Below are 15,833 nucleotides of genomic sequence, written 5' to 3'. Positions count from 1 at the left end.
AAGCGTTCAAGGCCACGTCTACCCATCCACACTCGCTCAAATAGCCCCATTTCTCTTTCTCGCTGCTCTTTTATGTCTTTATCGCTGTTGGGATCTCCGGCGTGCTGCTTATTTAAGTTTAAAGGTGCAGACACATTACGCCTGACAGACTGTGAAGCGTGATTTATACGTCGCTCCGTCGGCGCGCAGCCACCTGTAATTGTAATTCAGCTCTGAAAAGATGCCTGTCGCGGGTTCGGGAGTAAATCGGGGAATTCTGCCCCCTCGTTTCTGCTCATATTTATTTCCAGAACGTTCCTTGAAGGGCAAAGTGTGCGACGGGAAACTTTGACACTTCGTGGGTTTATATATGCATGCTTTTAGATGTGGCGGAGAGATTGACAAGTGCAGTGATTAGGATTGAAGTAATGAAACCTCGAGTTTGTAAACCTCAAATAATTCTGACGTGTTTCAGGGCGGGTTTGACTGGTGTGTGTTAGTTTTGACCAGCCGCCAGAGTGGGTGAGTACACTAAACTAAACTGACTCAAATATTTACACAAGTCTCTATTTGACTGACATCACCGACTAGTCTAATCCCACTGTAATTCAACTCAATCCTCAGGTTGTGCATATGGAGAAAAATAAGAGTAAATAATATAGTAAGTAGTGAAGTTTTTAACAATACTATAGTGAAGTTCTTAGATTAATCTTGTGTTAATCCTGTAGCTGTTATTGTAACACAGCAACTTTAGTAATTGATCTGTTGTGGTGATTTTATTGTGTCAGTGTTTGTATTGGTGTTGGTGTCAATGTTAATGTCAGTATCTAAACTGGTGTTTGTGTTAGTGGCAATGTTTGTGTCAGTGTTGATGTCAATGTTACTGTCAGTGTTACTGTCAGTGTTAATGTTACTGTCAGTGCTAGTGGCAATGTTCGTATTGGTGTTTGTGTCAGTGTTACTGTCAGTGTTTGTGTCAATGTTCTTGTCAGTGTTAGTGTCAGCGTTTGTGTCAGTGTTCGCGTCAGTGTTACTGCCAGTGTTTGTGTCAGTGTTCTTGTCAGTGTTAGTGTCCGTGTTACTGTCAGTGTTAGTGTAAGTGTTTTTGTCAGTGTTACTGTCAGTTTTTGTGTCAGTGTTCTTGTCAGTGTTACTGTCAGTGTTAGTGTCAGTGTTACTGTCAGTGTTACTGTCAGTTTTTGTGTCAGTGTTCTTGTCAGTGTTAGTGTCCATGTTAGTGTCAGTGTTACTGTCAGTGTTAGTGTCAGTGTTACTGTCTGTGTTTGTGTCAGTGTTCTTATCAGTGTTAGTGTCAGTGTTACTGTCAGTGTTTGTGTCAGTGTTACTGTCTGTGTTTGTGTCAGTGTTCTTATCAGTGTTAGTGTCAGTGTTACTGTCTGTGTTTGTGTCAGTGTTCTTATCAGTGTTAGTGTCAGTGTTACTGTCAGTGTTTGTGTCAGTGTTACTGTCAGTGTTAGTCTCAGTGTTACTGTCAGTGTTAGTGTCAGTGTTACTGTCAGTGTTACTGTCAGTGTTTGCGTCAAAATTCTTGTCAGTGTTAGTGTCAGTGTTAGTGTCAGTGTTAGTGTCAGTGTTACTGTCAGTGTTACTGTCAGTGTTTGTGTCAGTGTTCTTGTCAGTGTTAGTGTCCTTGTTAGTGTCAGTGTTACTGTCACTGTTAGTGTCAGTGTGTGTGTCAGTGTTTGTGTCAGTGTTACTGTCAGTGTTTTTGTCAGTGAAAGTGTCCGTGTTAGTGTTAGTGTCAGTGTTAGTGTCAGTGTTAGTGTTTGTGTCAGTGTTAGTGTCAGTGTTACTGTCTGTGTTTGTGTCAGTGTTCTTATCAGTGTTAGTGTCAGTGTTACTGTCAGTGTTTGTGTCAGTGTTACTGTCAGTGTTAGTCTCAGTGTTACTGTCAGTGTTAGTCTCAGTGTTACTGTCAGTGTTACTGTCAGTGTTTGCGTCAAAATTCTTGTCAGTGTTAGTGTCAGTGTTAGTGTCAGTGTTACTGTCAGTGTTACTGTCAGTGTTTGTGTCAGTGTTCTTGTCAGTGTTAGTGTCCTTGTTAGTGTCACTGTTAGTGTCAGTGTGTGTGTCAGTGTTTGTGTCAGTGTTACTGTCAGTGTTTTTGTCAGTGAAAGTGTCCGTGTTAGTGTTAGTGTCAGTGTTACTGTCAGTGTTAGTGTCAGTGTGTGTGAGTGTTTGTGTCAGTGTTACTGTCAGTGTTTGTGTCAGTGTTACTGTCAGTGTTCTTGTCATTGTTACTGTCATTGTTCTTGTCAATGTTAGTGTCAGTGTTACTTTCAGTGTTAGCAGCAATGTTTTATTGGTGTTTGTGTCATTTTTACTGTCAGTGTTTGTGTTAATGTTCGTGTCAGTTTTAGTATTACTGTCAGTGTTAGTGTTACTGTCAGTGTTTGTGTCAGTGTTCTTGTCAGTGTTAGTGTCCTTGTTAGTGTCAGTGTTAGTGTCAGTGTGTGTGTCAGTGTTTGTGTCAGTGTTACTGTCAGTGTGTGTGTGTCAGTGTTTGTGTCAGTGTTACTGTCAGTGTTCTTGTCAGTGTTACTGTCAGTGTTACTGTCATTGTTCTTGTCAGTGTTCTTGTCAGTGTTAGTGTCAGTGTTAGTGTCAGTGTTAGTGTCAGTGTTAGTGTCAGTGTTTGTGTCAGTGTTCTTGTCAATGTTAGTGTCAGTATTACTGTCAGTGTTTGTGTCAGTGTTAGTGTTACTGTCAGTGTTTGTGTCAGTGTTCTTGTTAATGTTAATGTTAGTGTCAGTGTTACTGTCAAGTGTTTGTGTCATTGTTACTGTCAGTGTTTGTGTTAATGTTCATGTCAGTGTTAGTATTACTGTCAGTGTTTGAGTCAGTGTTTGTGTCAGTGTTTGTGTCAGTGCTAGTGTCAATGTTTGTGTCAGTGTTCTTGTCAGTGTTACTGTCAGTGTTAGTGGCAATGTTGGTATCGGTATAAGTGTCAGTGTTCCTCTCAGTGTTTGTGTCAATGTTCATGTCATTGTTACTGTCAGTGTTATTGTCAGTGTTTATACTAGTGTTTGTGTCAATGTCAATGTTTGTATTGGTGTTTGTGTCAGTGTTAATGTTAGTGTCAGTGTTTATACTGGTGTTTGTGTCAGTGTTAGTGTCAATGTTTGTGTCAGTGTCAATGATAGTGCAAGTGTTTGTGTCAATGATTGTATTGGTGTTTATGTCAGTGTTTGTTTCAGTGTTAGCGTCAGTATTTGTGTCCGTGTTTGTATCCATTTCACTGTGAGTGTTAGTGTCAGCATTTGTGTCAATGTTTCTATTGGTCAGTGTTAGTGTTGGTGATTATGTCAGTATTTGCATAAGTACCAATGTTTGTGTCAGTGTTAATATCAGTGTCAGTGTAAGTGTTTAAATCAGTGTTAGTGTTTGTGTTGTTGTTGTTTGTGTTAGTATTTCCACACTGACCTTCTGCTGGACTGAGCCCGCGGGCCGCTGAGATCATGGACAGCGTTGGGCTGCTGTGAGCCGATCGCAGGTAATGCTCGACATGCGGAGAGACGTATGAGTGCGGAGGGAGAAAAGCCTCGCCGGCGGCTCCCGGAGACAGACGGATCAGAGAGATGTCGGAGATCACTGGACTGCCCGCTAAACCTGGAGGACTGCACCAAAAAACACACAGAAACATCACTGTCCACATCCAGAATTCACAGATATAAAAGACTGCTCTGAGAGATGAAGCTTTTACATTCTCTGTGTTTTTCCACAATCTGTCAAACCAGTTTTAAACTCTTCTTCTGTAGTGCAAAGACATTCTGAGCAACCAATGTGCACAATTTATTTTCCAATCAATATCTCAATTGCAGTTTTACATTTAAAAACAAAAACTTTGAGCCTGACTGAATCTAAAACCACTCATTCATCTCCTCTAGATTACAAAAAGATAAGAAATGTCATATATTTATTTATAATATATGTATTATGTACTTTGTGAATTTATAAAAGTAAATAATTACATTTATTTTAATGATGGTTTTTTTTATTTCGTTGTCTGTTTGTTTAAGGGAAATCATAGAAATGTGTTTCTATGAAGAAGATTCTATGTTTCTAAGAAACATTAAATATCCCAAAAAAACAATTAATAAGCATATTAATTTATTGTTATTATGATTATTATTTTATTTATTATTATTATTATTATTATTTTATATGTATATATATATATATATATATATATATATATATATATATATATAATATATATATATATATAATATATATATATATATATATATATATATATATATATATATATATATATATATAATATAAGTTGTTTTTCTATTGTTAATATAATTTATAAATTAATAAAAATAATTATACTTATTAAAAAATCTAAAATCATCATCATTATTATTTTAGTAATATATTTAATATTTCAAGTCAGATATATGATTTATTTTAATTATCTAATTAAAATGTATTTTTAGAATTTATAAATATACATACAAATAAATATACTTATTATGATCAAAAATATTATTCATTCATTCATTTTCTTATGAATTTTCTATTATTATTTTTTATATTTTCATTATTATTAATATTATTATCATTATCATCATTATTTTAGTAATATATTTAATATGTGGTCAATAATATGATACAGATAAAACATTAATACATTTTAAAAGCAACGTTTTAAGTTGTATTTCTATTTTTAATTATCTTAAATAGAATATATAAATATACACTTATTTTAATAAAAAATAATGATAAGAATACATTTGTAATAAACATTTGTAATAAATAATAAATCTATAAATTATATTTATAGATTTATTATTTATTACAAATGTATTCTTATCATTATTATTATTATCATTATTATTATTATATTATTTTGTTATATTCTTAAAATATTTTAAAATTATATATAAAATTTACTTATTATAATTGAAAACATTGTAAAAATCATATTTTATTATTATCATTATTTTTGTAATATATTTAATATTTAGTCAAATATATGATTTATATAATTTTGAATATTTATACACTTTATTTACGATGTTAATACATTTTATAAAGCAAAGTTTAAAGTTTTATTTCTATTTTTAATTATCTTAAATATAATTTATAAATATATATTTCAACAAATATACTTAATTTAAACAAAACATTCTATAAATTCTATTTTTTGTTATTATTATGTTTATTTTAGTAATATATGTATTTTTAGTCCTATATATGATACTATTAAAACATATTATTACATTTTAAAAACAGTTCAAAGTTGTATTTCTATTTTTAATAACCTACAATGTAATTTCCAAATATAAATAAAATAAATACACCTGTTATAATCAAAAAGTTCTATACATTATTGTTATTATTATTTTAAAAATGTGTTTAATATTTAGTTAAATATATAATATATGATTTATATTTTTGTATATATATAATGATATTAATACATTTTTTTAAACAATGTGTAAAGTTGTACTTCTATTGTTTAGATATAATATTCAATATAATATAACCTTAAATATAATTATTTTATGTGTGTGTGTGTGTTAAAATATTAATTTTATATATATTAACTTATTTCTAACACATATATCTAATATATCTAACACATATATATATATATATATATATATATATATATATATATATATATATATATATATATATATATATATATATATATATATATATATATATATATATATGTGTGTGTGTGTGTGTGTGTGTGTGTGTGTGTGTGTGTGTATGTATGTATATATATATATATATATATATATATATATATATATAAATAAATACATTCACTTAAATAAAAAATAAATGTATGATGATTTATACATGCTTTGTATTAAAACGCACTAAGCCATCACTGTGAAAGTGATGTGTGTTTTATTTCCTCATAACATAAATGGTGCAGGGCAAAGCAGTGGCGCAGAAGGTAGTGTCGTCGCCTCACAGCAAGAAGGTCGCTGGGTTGCTGGTTCGAGCCTCGGCTCAGTTGGTGTTTCTGTGTGGAGTTTGCATGTTCTCCCTGAGTTTGCGTGGGTTTCCTCCAGGTGCTCCGGTTTCCCCCACAGTCCAAACACATGTGGTACAGGTGAATTGGGTAAGCTAAATTGTCCGTAGTGTATGAGTGTGAATGTGCATGTGGATGTTTCCCAGAGATGGGTTGCGGCTGGAAGGGCATCCGCTGCGTAAAAGCTTGCTGGATAAGTTGGCGGTTCATTCTGCTGTGGCGACCCCAGATTAATAAAGGGACTAAGCTGACAAGAAAATGAATGAATGAATGAATGAATAAATGGTGCATCCCCATTATTATCCAGTATTATCAGGAGAAGCTGTCCAGATTTACAGCTGGTCATTTGCTCTCCTGTTCTCACTCAGCAGATCTTCAAATCAGTGTGCTTTTTTTTTTCTGTCAGGATCGTTCATGAGTGCTGACAGCCTGAAAACACTCTCCACACACACTTCCCTGATCTGCCACAGAGACGCTCATTTACGGCTTTCAGAGTTATGAAAGTTTGCCATAACTAATATTCCTGTGGTTTGGCCCGGTCTGAGGTGTGATGGGAAAAATCTACAGCTGCTGTGTGATTCTCCCTCCGCCAGCGCTGTACTCCAGCATCACTTTTCTTGTTTTATTCATCACACACACTTCCTGATGAAACCCAGATGGGATAATAAAGTGCTGCGACTTCTATTCTGTTGAAAGCTCCAGTTAAATGTTGACGTTATGCCACATGTACGAGGACAACCACAACATTAAAAACCAACGATCAAGCTTAATAGAGCATTCGTTAATATTTTCATTTTAAATACACTTATTTTAATAGTGTTTGGATTTTACCACAAAAAAATTGTGGAGTTTTGTTAAAGGGTCACGAAACACCAGAACACATGTTTTGAGCTGTTGACAGTGGTATATGTGTCCCACACTGCTAAAAACACTATTAGGACACCTATATTTCACTAAAAAGTGTAAATTGGTTGTTTTTGCGATATTTCAAGGAAATTCGTACTTCCGGTTTGAAACTAATTGTTGAAGCTGCGTCACGGTCATGAGATAATAGCGTGTATTCCAGCGTGCAGACTGGACGTCTGTGCCAGAGTGTGTCTTATTACGTCTTACAGTGTGCTGCATTAATGCATGAGTAAAGCTTGGTTCAAACCAATCAGCGCGCTCTATTGTGCAACTTCATTAATATTCATTAGTCACAGTGTTTAGACGACAGAGACGCCACGTTGTGTTGGCAAAACAAGCGTGAAGTGTTGCTTTTATAGTTTGCTGCAGTGAAGTTTTGTTTTCATTTTCTCTCTGTGAGAGCGCAGCTGGAGTCACGTGTGGATTAACAGTGTACGCGACGCTCCACAACAATAACTTACGTGTCTAAGGAGGATTATTGTTTACCTGAGAGCTGTTCTCATCTGCAAACGCTGAGATCCGGATTCGCTTTAGTCTCCTCTTAATAAAGACGCGGCTCTAGCTGCTGGTGATTGTCCTGTCTCTACAGATTTGGTAAGTGAGCGGCCAGTGCTCTTTGTTTATTCAGTTTGTTCATATCGAACTAAGTTAACTATTGCACCGAGTGTAAACATGTTAGCACTACAACCAAACTTTAACCTCGTGTAGGATTTTCACCGCATTTATTGACCGGAATAACACACGCGGCTTTCTGACGCTACCTGCCGTGTGCATCTAAGGTTCCGGGAAATGCGGAGGGTTTTTTTCTCTCATTCGCCGTGCGGTATCAAACATTGCATGAAAAATACACGCTTACAGCAGATCCTCGAATCAAATGTCTCGTTTGTCTTGAGGGACATGAATGAATTGCCTGAATGAAAGAGCCAAACTGCAGTTAAAGTCCACCATTTAATCATTTGGCAAATAATTCGACTACAGATGTCCATGTAGGTTAAACACCATCACTTTCTCATGTGTGTGTATTTTGACTGAAACTCGCGCAAGCCCAAATAGACACTCCCACACCATCCCACTTTAGTTCCTCCGACACTCCCCCTAAACAGAGCTGGACACGCCCACTTTTCTGACTTTTTCCAAAGTAGAGGTGTGAAAACACCCTGCTGAAACGAGGGGGTCTCATGGCCCTTTAAAGGACACCTATTTTACCCCTTTTCATAATGTATTTTGCATCTCAAATATGTGTCTGTAAAGTTTCAGCTCAAAACATCCATCAGATGTAACACTCTATAACATTCTCAATGTGGAATTGCTTAAGCCCCTGATGTAGTGTCTAAAGCCCCTGATCTTCCGGAATATGTTGCACTTAAATAAAAATAGGTTGTATAATATTTTTATTATTATAATATTCCTTTATTTTGTTATCTAGTACTTAACATTGCCACATGCATCACACTCATTCCACTTAACGCATCGTTTGTGTCGCGTGATTAAACCGTCAGCTGTTCAGCAGTAGCTGTTTCTACTGGCAGGTGGGAGTGGCTCTGTTGTCACATGGTGTTAAAAACATCCCGTCACTGCACTGTCATCATTCATTCATTATTTTGAGGAGCTGAAGCTGAAGAGGTAATAATACCACTGTTTCGTGTAACTGAATAGTTATGACTACTGATGAAGCCTCATATTTGTTTTCACAGAATAAAATGTGTGTAAGGGCGAGGCAGTGGCGCAGTAGGTGCTGCTGTCGCCTCACAGCAAGAAGGTTGCTAGTTCGAACCTCGTCTCGGCTCAGTTGGCGTTTCTGTGTGGAGTTTGCATGTTGTCCCTGCATTCGCGTGGGTTTCCTCCGGGTGCTTCGGTTTCCCCCACAGTCCAAACACATGCGGTACAGGTGAATTGGGTAGGCTAAATTGTCCGTAGTGTATGTGTGTGTGTGTGAATGAGTGTGTGGATGTTGAACCTCCCAGAGATGGGTTGCGTAAAACTTGCTGGATAAGTTGGCGGTTCATTCCGCTGTGGCGACCCCAGATTAATAAAGGGACTAAGCCAACAAGAAAATGAATGAATGAATGAATGAATGAAGTCTTAATTGAATTGGTGACTTGTAACTTTGGAGTAACTGGAGTTACTATTGGAGTAATTTTTGCTGTAAGGTATCAGTACTTTTACTCAAGTATGGTTTTCAGGTACTTTTCACACCTCTGCCTACAGCCAATGAGAGAGCAGCATTCACTTGTGTGTGTGCAACTGCAGGCCAGCGGGAGTTTGAGGGTGAAGTTAAAAGTGCTCATTTTCGGTTTATTTGGACTCAAGGGCTGTTTCTCAATTCCAAGAACGCAGAGACCGGACTTGTGTTCTTGTGGAGGCCGGTCTTGCCAGGTGTCCTCGGAAGAACGAACTCATGAGGCCGCGAGGGAAGAGATTGCGTCCTTTGAGAATTGAGATGCTGCGTTCTTCCTGATGGTCACATGACCTTCACATGTTTTAAATTGTAAATTATTTAAACATTACAGCCTTCATACAACAATTTATTGTTTTTCCCCTTTTCAAAATCTATACTTTGCATAAAAACCTTATAAATATACGCTGCACAATATAAATAAAACAGATTTTAATACGAATTTCAGCAAACAAACACCCTTAATGTGTTTATTCCTTTATTAAGATGTTTGTGGTAATGTTTACTTTCACTGTTTCATTTAGGGAAAGTCCTGAGGTAAATAAGTGATATCTCTGAACTTTAATAATAAATCTAGATAAAATGCTGCGCTTCCAGTCGCAATGACTTCTGGGACTTCCAGAGCGAGTTCGGTGCTCAAGTCTGCATCGTTGCGTCCTCGATATCAAGATCACATCCGGGAAGTTTGACGCGTCCTCCGTACTTGCGGTCTTGAGTATTGGAACTGAACTTAGGCAGCTGATGATGACGTTTCACGAGAACACGAGGACGCAAGACCGCTGAAGAACGCATATTGAGATACAGCCAAGAAATGGGGAAAAAAACGAGTGGAGGTTTGACAGGAGCACCGTGTCTGTTTGACGTTTCATACAGAAAGCTAAAAAAGAAAGTTGAGGAGAAATTGCTAATTCCCCTAAAACCCAGCTGAGCAAATATGCACATTTTCTACCCAATTAAAGGCTTCTTTCTCGTTATATAGTTAATAACAAAAGATATACGACGTGTTTTTGGCTGTGAGACTTTGAGAGTTTGGACGAAGTTGTCGGCAATTCTTTCTATAGTAAAGTCATGCAATGTGAAAGCCCCTGTCACCGATCCATCTTGCAGTGTAAACAAAGCAGCGACGAAACGCTAGCCCAGATAGTCATGCAGTGTGAACACATCTGACACACAACTACTTTGAAAATCCTGCAGTCTGAACTCGGCATTAGAGATCGCTCGCTATGGATGTCTCCATCTTCTGCAAGGTTTCACCTCACATAAACAGCACAGTGACAGATAAGGATGCTGATCTACTATTGATGAGAAATACTAAGATTTCAGTCTGTTTCTATATCAAATAAATATATATGTGTATATACAGCAAGGCGACATAGTCTCTTAGTGGTTAGCACTGTGACCTCACAGCCAGAAGAGAAAAGAGAAAATAAATCAGTTATTAGAAAGGAGTTATTAAAACTATTATGATTAGAAATGTGTTAAAATCTGCTCTACGTTAAACAGAAATTGGGGGGAAAAAAATAGAGGGGCTAATAATTCACTATAACTGTATATTGTCCACCCAATGCTCAACACTTTACCTGTTTAGATTTAGACTGTAATTTAACCAGTTAAACTCTGCTGTTATTTCTGCCTGGATTTTGCATATGGATTTTGGTATAATTTTAAAGAAAACCCTTAGAGTTTTCATAAAACACTATTGAAAGTATTTAAAATATCTGTATATGTTGTCTGTAATAATAAACACCTAAAAAAAGAGGCGCTTTTTGTATTTTTTTTATAATCATAGGAAAAAATGTCTCCACCATAATCTATGCAAAAGTTATTGTATTCCAGCTGATAAGAGGTGCTGTACAAGCCACAGAGAGCGATTATTGTTTTCATATTTCACTATTCTTTTGTTTGATTAAACATAATTCACTGTGTTTGGAGCACGTCAGACATATAAAAGTATTATATATTACTTATGCACATCACCTCAAAAACAGAGGAGAATGGCCCTGAAGCGCACAGCATAAGGTAAGAGATGACAGCTGTCTGTGCTATCTGGGGCTGCTTATTGATCATAAATGTATTGTTTTCACTTCTGCATAATGGAAACACGGCGATTCATTCGGCAACTGTTTGATATGTGAATATAAGTCAGTAAAAAGAATGCTAGAACCGTATGAACACCGGCAAGAGCTTTCATTTGAGCTATAACTTGTACATGTGAATAATAAACCAATGTAAAATAGCCAGCTCGGGTATCCAAAATACTGTGTATTTAAGTGTAAATAACTTCTGTACAGTAGAATAAAAACCAAAGTGATGCATATGTGCATAAAATAGAGATTCTACACTTTCAAACAAAACCACTTACTGGGGTCTGGTGCAATGCTGGCCCTTTAAATCTTAAAGCGAAAGTCGATGATGTCACAAACCCAGTACCAGGTCCGCAGAGTTTATTAACAACATGCACCTTATTGTAAAGCTGCTTTTTAATGATAATAATAGTAAAAAGCTCTACATAAAAAAATATCAAATATATATTAAAAAATACCTTGAATTGAACTTTTACCACTGTAAGCTCATCTCATTTAAATATCATGACCATAGTGAAGCCGAGCTGTCAGAAGCAGGGCTGTAAGCGCTGTGTGTTTGTCCATCAGACACATGCATAGTTAATCCAGATCAGACGGACTGCACGTAAAACACTGCTGTTCAAACACACCTCCAGCAGCATCAGAAGCGCTTCAATAACTCATGTAATATTCAGATTACACACGTCTCGCCTGTGGGATGACTCTCATTTTCATACTCGCTCATGCAGCAGGGGATTGTGGGAGACTCGCATCTCCTATAGAGGCTCAGGGCTCCCAGAATGCAGCGCGGCGAGCAGAAACAGTCAATCTGATGTCAAAAACACTCCCTCATTCATCACTAGATACTTTATTATAGATGGGATTTTATGTATATTCATCGGCCACTTTATTAGGTACACCTTACTAGTACAGGGTTGGACCCCTTTTGCCTTCTGAACTGCCTTAATCCTTCATGGCAGATTCAACAAGCTACTGGAAATATTCCTCAGAGATTTTGCTCCATATTGTCATGATAGCATCACACAGTTGCTGCAGATTTGTCGGCTGCACATCCATGATGCCAATCTCCCGTTCCACCACATCCCAAAGCTGCTCTATTGGATTGAGATCTGCTGACTGTGGAGGCAATTTGAGTACAGTGAACTCATCGTCATGTACAAGAAACCAGTCTGAGATTATTGATCTTTATGACATGCTGCGTTATCCTGCTGGAAGTAGCCATCAGAAGATGGAGACACTGTGCTCATAAAGGGATGGACATGGTCAGCAGCAATACTCAGGTAGGCTGTGGCGTTGATGATCAATTGGTACTAATGGACCCAAAGAAAATCTCCCCCACACCATTACACCACCACCACCAGCCTGAACCGCTGATACAAGGCAGGATGATCCATGCTTTCATGTTGTTGAGGCCAAGTTCTGACCCGAGCATCCGAATGTGTCAGCAGAAATGGAGACTCATCAGAGCAGCAACGTTTCTCCAATCTTCTATTGTCCAGTTTTGGTGTGTGAATTGTAGCCTCAGTTTCCTGTTCTTAGCTGACAGGAGCGGCACCCGGTGTGGTCTTCTGCTGCTGTAGCCCATCCGCCTCAAGGTTGGACGTGTTGTGTGTTCAGAGATGCTCTTCTGCAGAGCTCGGTTGTAACGAGTGCTTATTTGAGTTACTGTTGCCTTTCTATCAGCTGGAACCAGTCTGGCCATTCTCCTCTGACCTCTGGCATCAACAAGGCATTTGCGCCCACAGAACTGCCGCTCACTGGATATTTCCTCTTTGTCGGAGCATGTAAACCCTAGAGATGGTTGTGCGTGAAAATCCCAGTAGATCAGCAGTTTCTGAAATACTCAGAGCAGCCCGTCTGGCAGCAACAAACATGCCACGTTCAAAGTCCCTTAAATCCTCTTTCTTCCCCATTCTAATGCTGAGTTTGAACTGCAGCAGATCGTCTTGACCATGTCTACATGCCTACATGCATTGAGTTGCTTCAATGCGATTGGCTGAAATTTGCATAATTGAGCATTTGGACACCTGTACCTAATAAAGTGGCCGGTGAGTGTATATACGGTATTTTAAAAACCTTTAGTAATAAATGTGTTTATAGTAATTAATAAAAACAAGAAAATAAACAACTATATTTTACCAAAAAAAATAAAAAAATCTGAACTTCTCACAAGAAAAAGGCAAATATAAAGCATGGTATTGTATTTTATTCATTCATTCACTTTTCTTCGGCTTAGTCCCTTTATTATTCAGGGGTCTCCACAGCGGAATGAACTGCCAACTATTCCAGCATGTTTTACACAGCGGATGCCCTTCCAGCTGCAACCCAGTACTGGGTAACACCCATACATACTCAATCACACACTCATACACTACGGCCAATTTAGTTCATCAATTCCCCTATAGTGCATGTGTTTGGACTGTGGGGGAAACCGGAGCACCTGGAGGAAACCCACGCCAACACAGGGAGAACATGCAAACTCCATACAGAAATGCCAACTGACTCAGCCGGGACCTTCCTGCTGTGAGGCGTTGTATTTGGTCAAATAATGTTATATGTTTCTGAATATTATTTGTATTTGTAATTACTTTGACCTGAAAGAGTGTGCAGGAGTGCGGTTATTGTGTGTATTGTGTGTATTAATGACAGCTCTCCATTTGGTGTGTGACGTATCGACATTTCTTTTGTCTGTGATTTGATGATCACCTTCAGATAAAGACATCAGCAAATATCTGTTATCTGCTGTCATAACAGAGCGAGTGTGTAATCACAGCGCAGCGATGTGCTGCATTAATGTGTGTGTGTGAATGTGTGTGTGGTGGAGCTGACCGCTGTGTGTATTGTGCAGCTCTTTGTGTCTGAGCTCCAGCAGATGGAGGAGCACCTGTTCCTGCTACACACACACACACACACACACACACACACACACACACACACACACACACACACACACACACACACACACACACACACACACACACACACACACACACACACACACACACTTCCTGGGTCTGCCAGAGCGTCAGGTGCTCCACATTGAGCATACTGATGCTGAAGAGCACTCACACACACCACAGGGGGCACACACACACACACACACGCACACACGCACTGACACTCACACTGGAAAAACACATTCATATGCACAAACACACACATACAAGGTGTGCGCGTGTGTTTATGTGTGTGATAGCATGTATGGTTGAGGTGTGTGTGTGTGTGTGAGTGTGCATGCGCATGTTTGTTCATGTTTAAGGTGTGTATGTGTTTGTGTGTTATAGAGTGTATGTTTGAGGTGTGTGTGTGCATGTGTCTGTGTTTGTGTATGCTTGAGGTGTGTGTTTTTCTACTGTCAGAGTGTGTGTGTGTGTGTGTGTGTGTGTGCGTGCGCGCATGTTTGTTCATGTTTAAGGTGTGTGCGTGTGTGTTTGTGTAAGTGAGTGTGTGTGTATTTGCTTGAGAGAGTTTGTCTGTGTTTGTTTGATGTGTGTGAGTGTGTGTTTGCATGCACATGTTTAAGGTGTGTGTGTGTATGTTTGTGTGAATGTTTCAGGAGTGTTATTATGTGTGTTTGTTTGTGTCATAGCGTGTATGTTTGAGGTGTGTGTGTGTGGGTTTGTGTAAGTGTCTGTACATGTTTGAGGAGTGTGTTTTTGTACTGTAAGTGTGTGTTTGTATAAGTGTGTGTGTGTGTTTGTGTATATGGTTGAGAGAGTTTGTCTGTGTGTGTTTGGTGTGTGTGTGAGTGAGTGTGTGTTTGCATGCACATGTTTAAGGTGTGTGCAAATGTTTGTGTGTGATTGTGTGAATGTTTGAGAAGTGTGGGAGTGTGTGTGTGTTTGCAAGCACATGTTTGAGCTGTGTGTTTGTGTTTGCGTGTGTGTGTGTGTGTGTGTGTGTGTGTGTGTGTGTGTGCATGCGTGCTTGTTCATGTTTAAGTTGTGCGTGTGTGTGATTGCGTGTATGTTTGAGGTGTGTGTGATTGCGTGTATGTTTGAGGTGTGTGTGTGTTTCAGGTGTGTGTGTGCAGTTCTGTGATGAATTGCTCTATGACAGGATCTCGTCTCTACCCGGGGGCTGATACTCTGATTTAGATAAATCACATTTCTGCCAGAGAGTTATAACACACACACACACACACACACTACTGTAGTAAACACACACATACACACACAGATACACACACATACACACACACACACACACACAGAACAAACAATACTCTTCCACACAGACACACTCAGGCAGAGGACAGTGACCTACATAGTTCACTTCTGCTGCAATACACCAGTGTCTGTCCTCCACACACACACACTCTCTCTTCACTGTCAGAACACACACACACACATCTCAACATGCACAGTGACGTTCACACACAATAGATGGAGAGCTGAACAAACAGGTGTGCGCATAGATTTATCTGCTGCTGAAGCGTCTGTCATGAATCTCTCTGCCGCTATCTGCTGCTGCTCCTCAGTCAGTCTGTGGGTCTGTAAACACTCTGCTCCTCCTGATGTAAACCTGCACACACTGACTCCGGCTCGTCTACAAGCTTTCAGTCCATTTCTTCAGCAAGAAGGTCGCTGGTTTGAGTCCCGGCTGGGCCAGTTGGCGTTTCTGTGTGGAGTTTGCATGTTCTCCCCGTGTTGGCGTGGGTTTCCTC

At 38.4% G+C, this 15,833-nt stretch overlaps 2 protein-coding genes across 4 annotated transcripts in view; one reads left to right on the top strand and one right to left on the bottom strand.

Moving 5' to 3' along the window:
- Positions 1-15,833, top strand: part of tmem63bb (transmembrane protein 63Bb) — a 476,742-nt gene that overhangs the window by 26,608 nt on the left and 434,301 nt on the right. The gene's annotated exons all lie outside the window — the stretch shown is intronic.
- The window catches only part of gli2b (GLI family zinc finger 2b), a 163,407-nt gene that overhangs the window by 57,283 nt on the left and 90,291 nt on the right, over positions 1-15,833 (bottom strand). For both annotated transcript variants that reach the window (XM_073915865.1, NM_001015069.1), the window contains 1 exon segment: positions 3,424-3,617. In XM_073915865.1, the coding sequence (XP_073771966.1) occupies positions 3,424-3,617 (194 nt within the window).

The sequence above is a fragment of the Danio rerio genome, chromosome 11, assembly GCF_049306965.1.
Source record: "Danio rerio strain Tuebingen ecotype United States chromosome 11, GRCz12tu, whole genome shotgun sequence".
In the NCBI taxonomy this organism is placed as follows: Eukaryota; Metazoa; Chordata; class Actinopteri; order Cypriniformes; family Danionidae; genus Danio; species Danio rerio.
The sequence above is the reverse complement of the archived record's forward strand: the minus strand, read 5'-3'. Positions and strand labels throughout refer to the sequence as shown.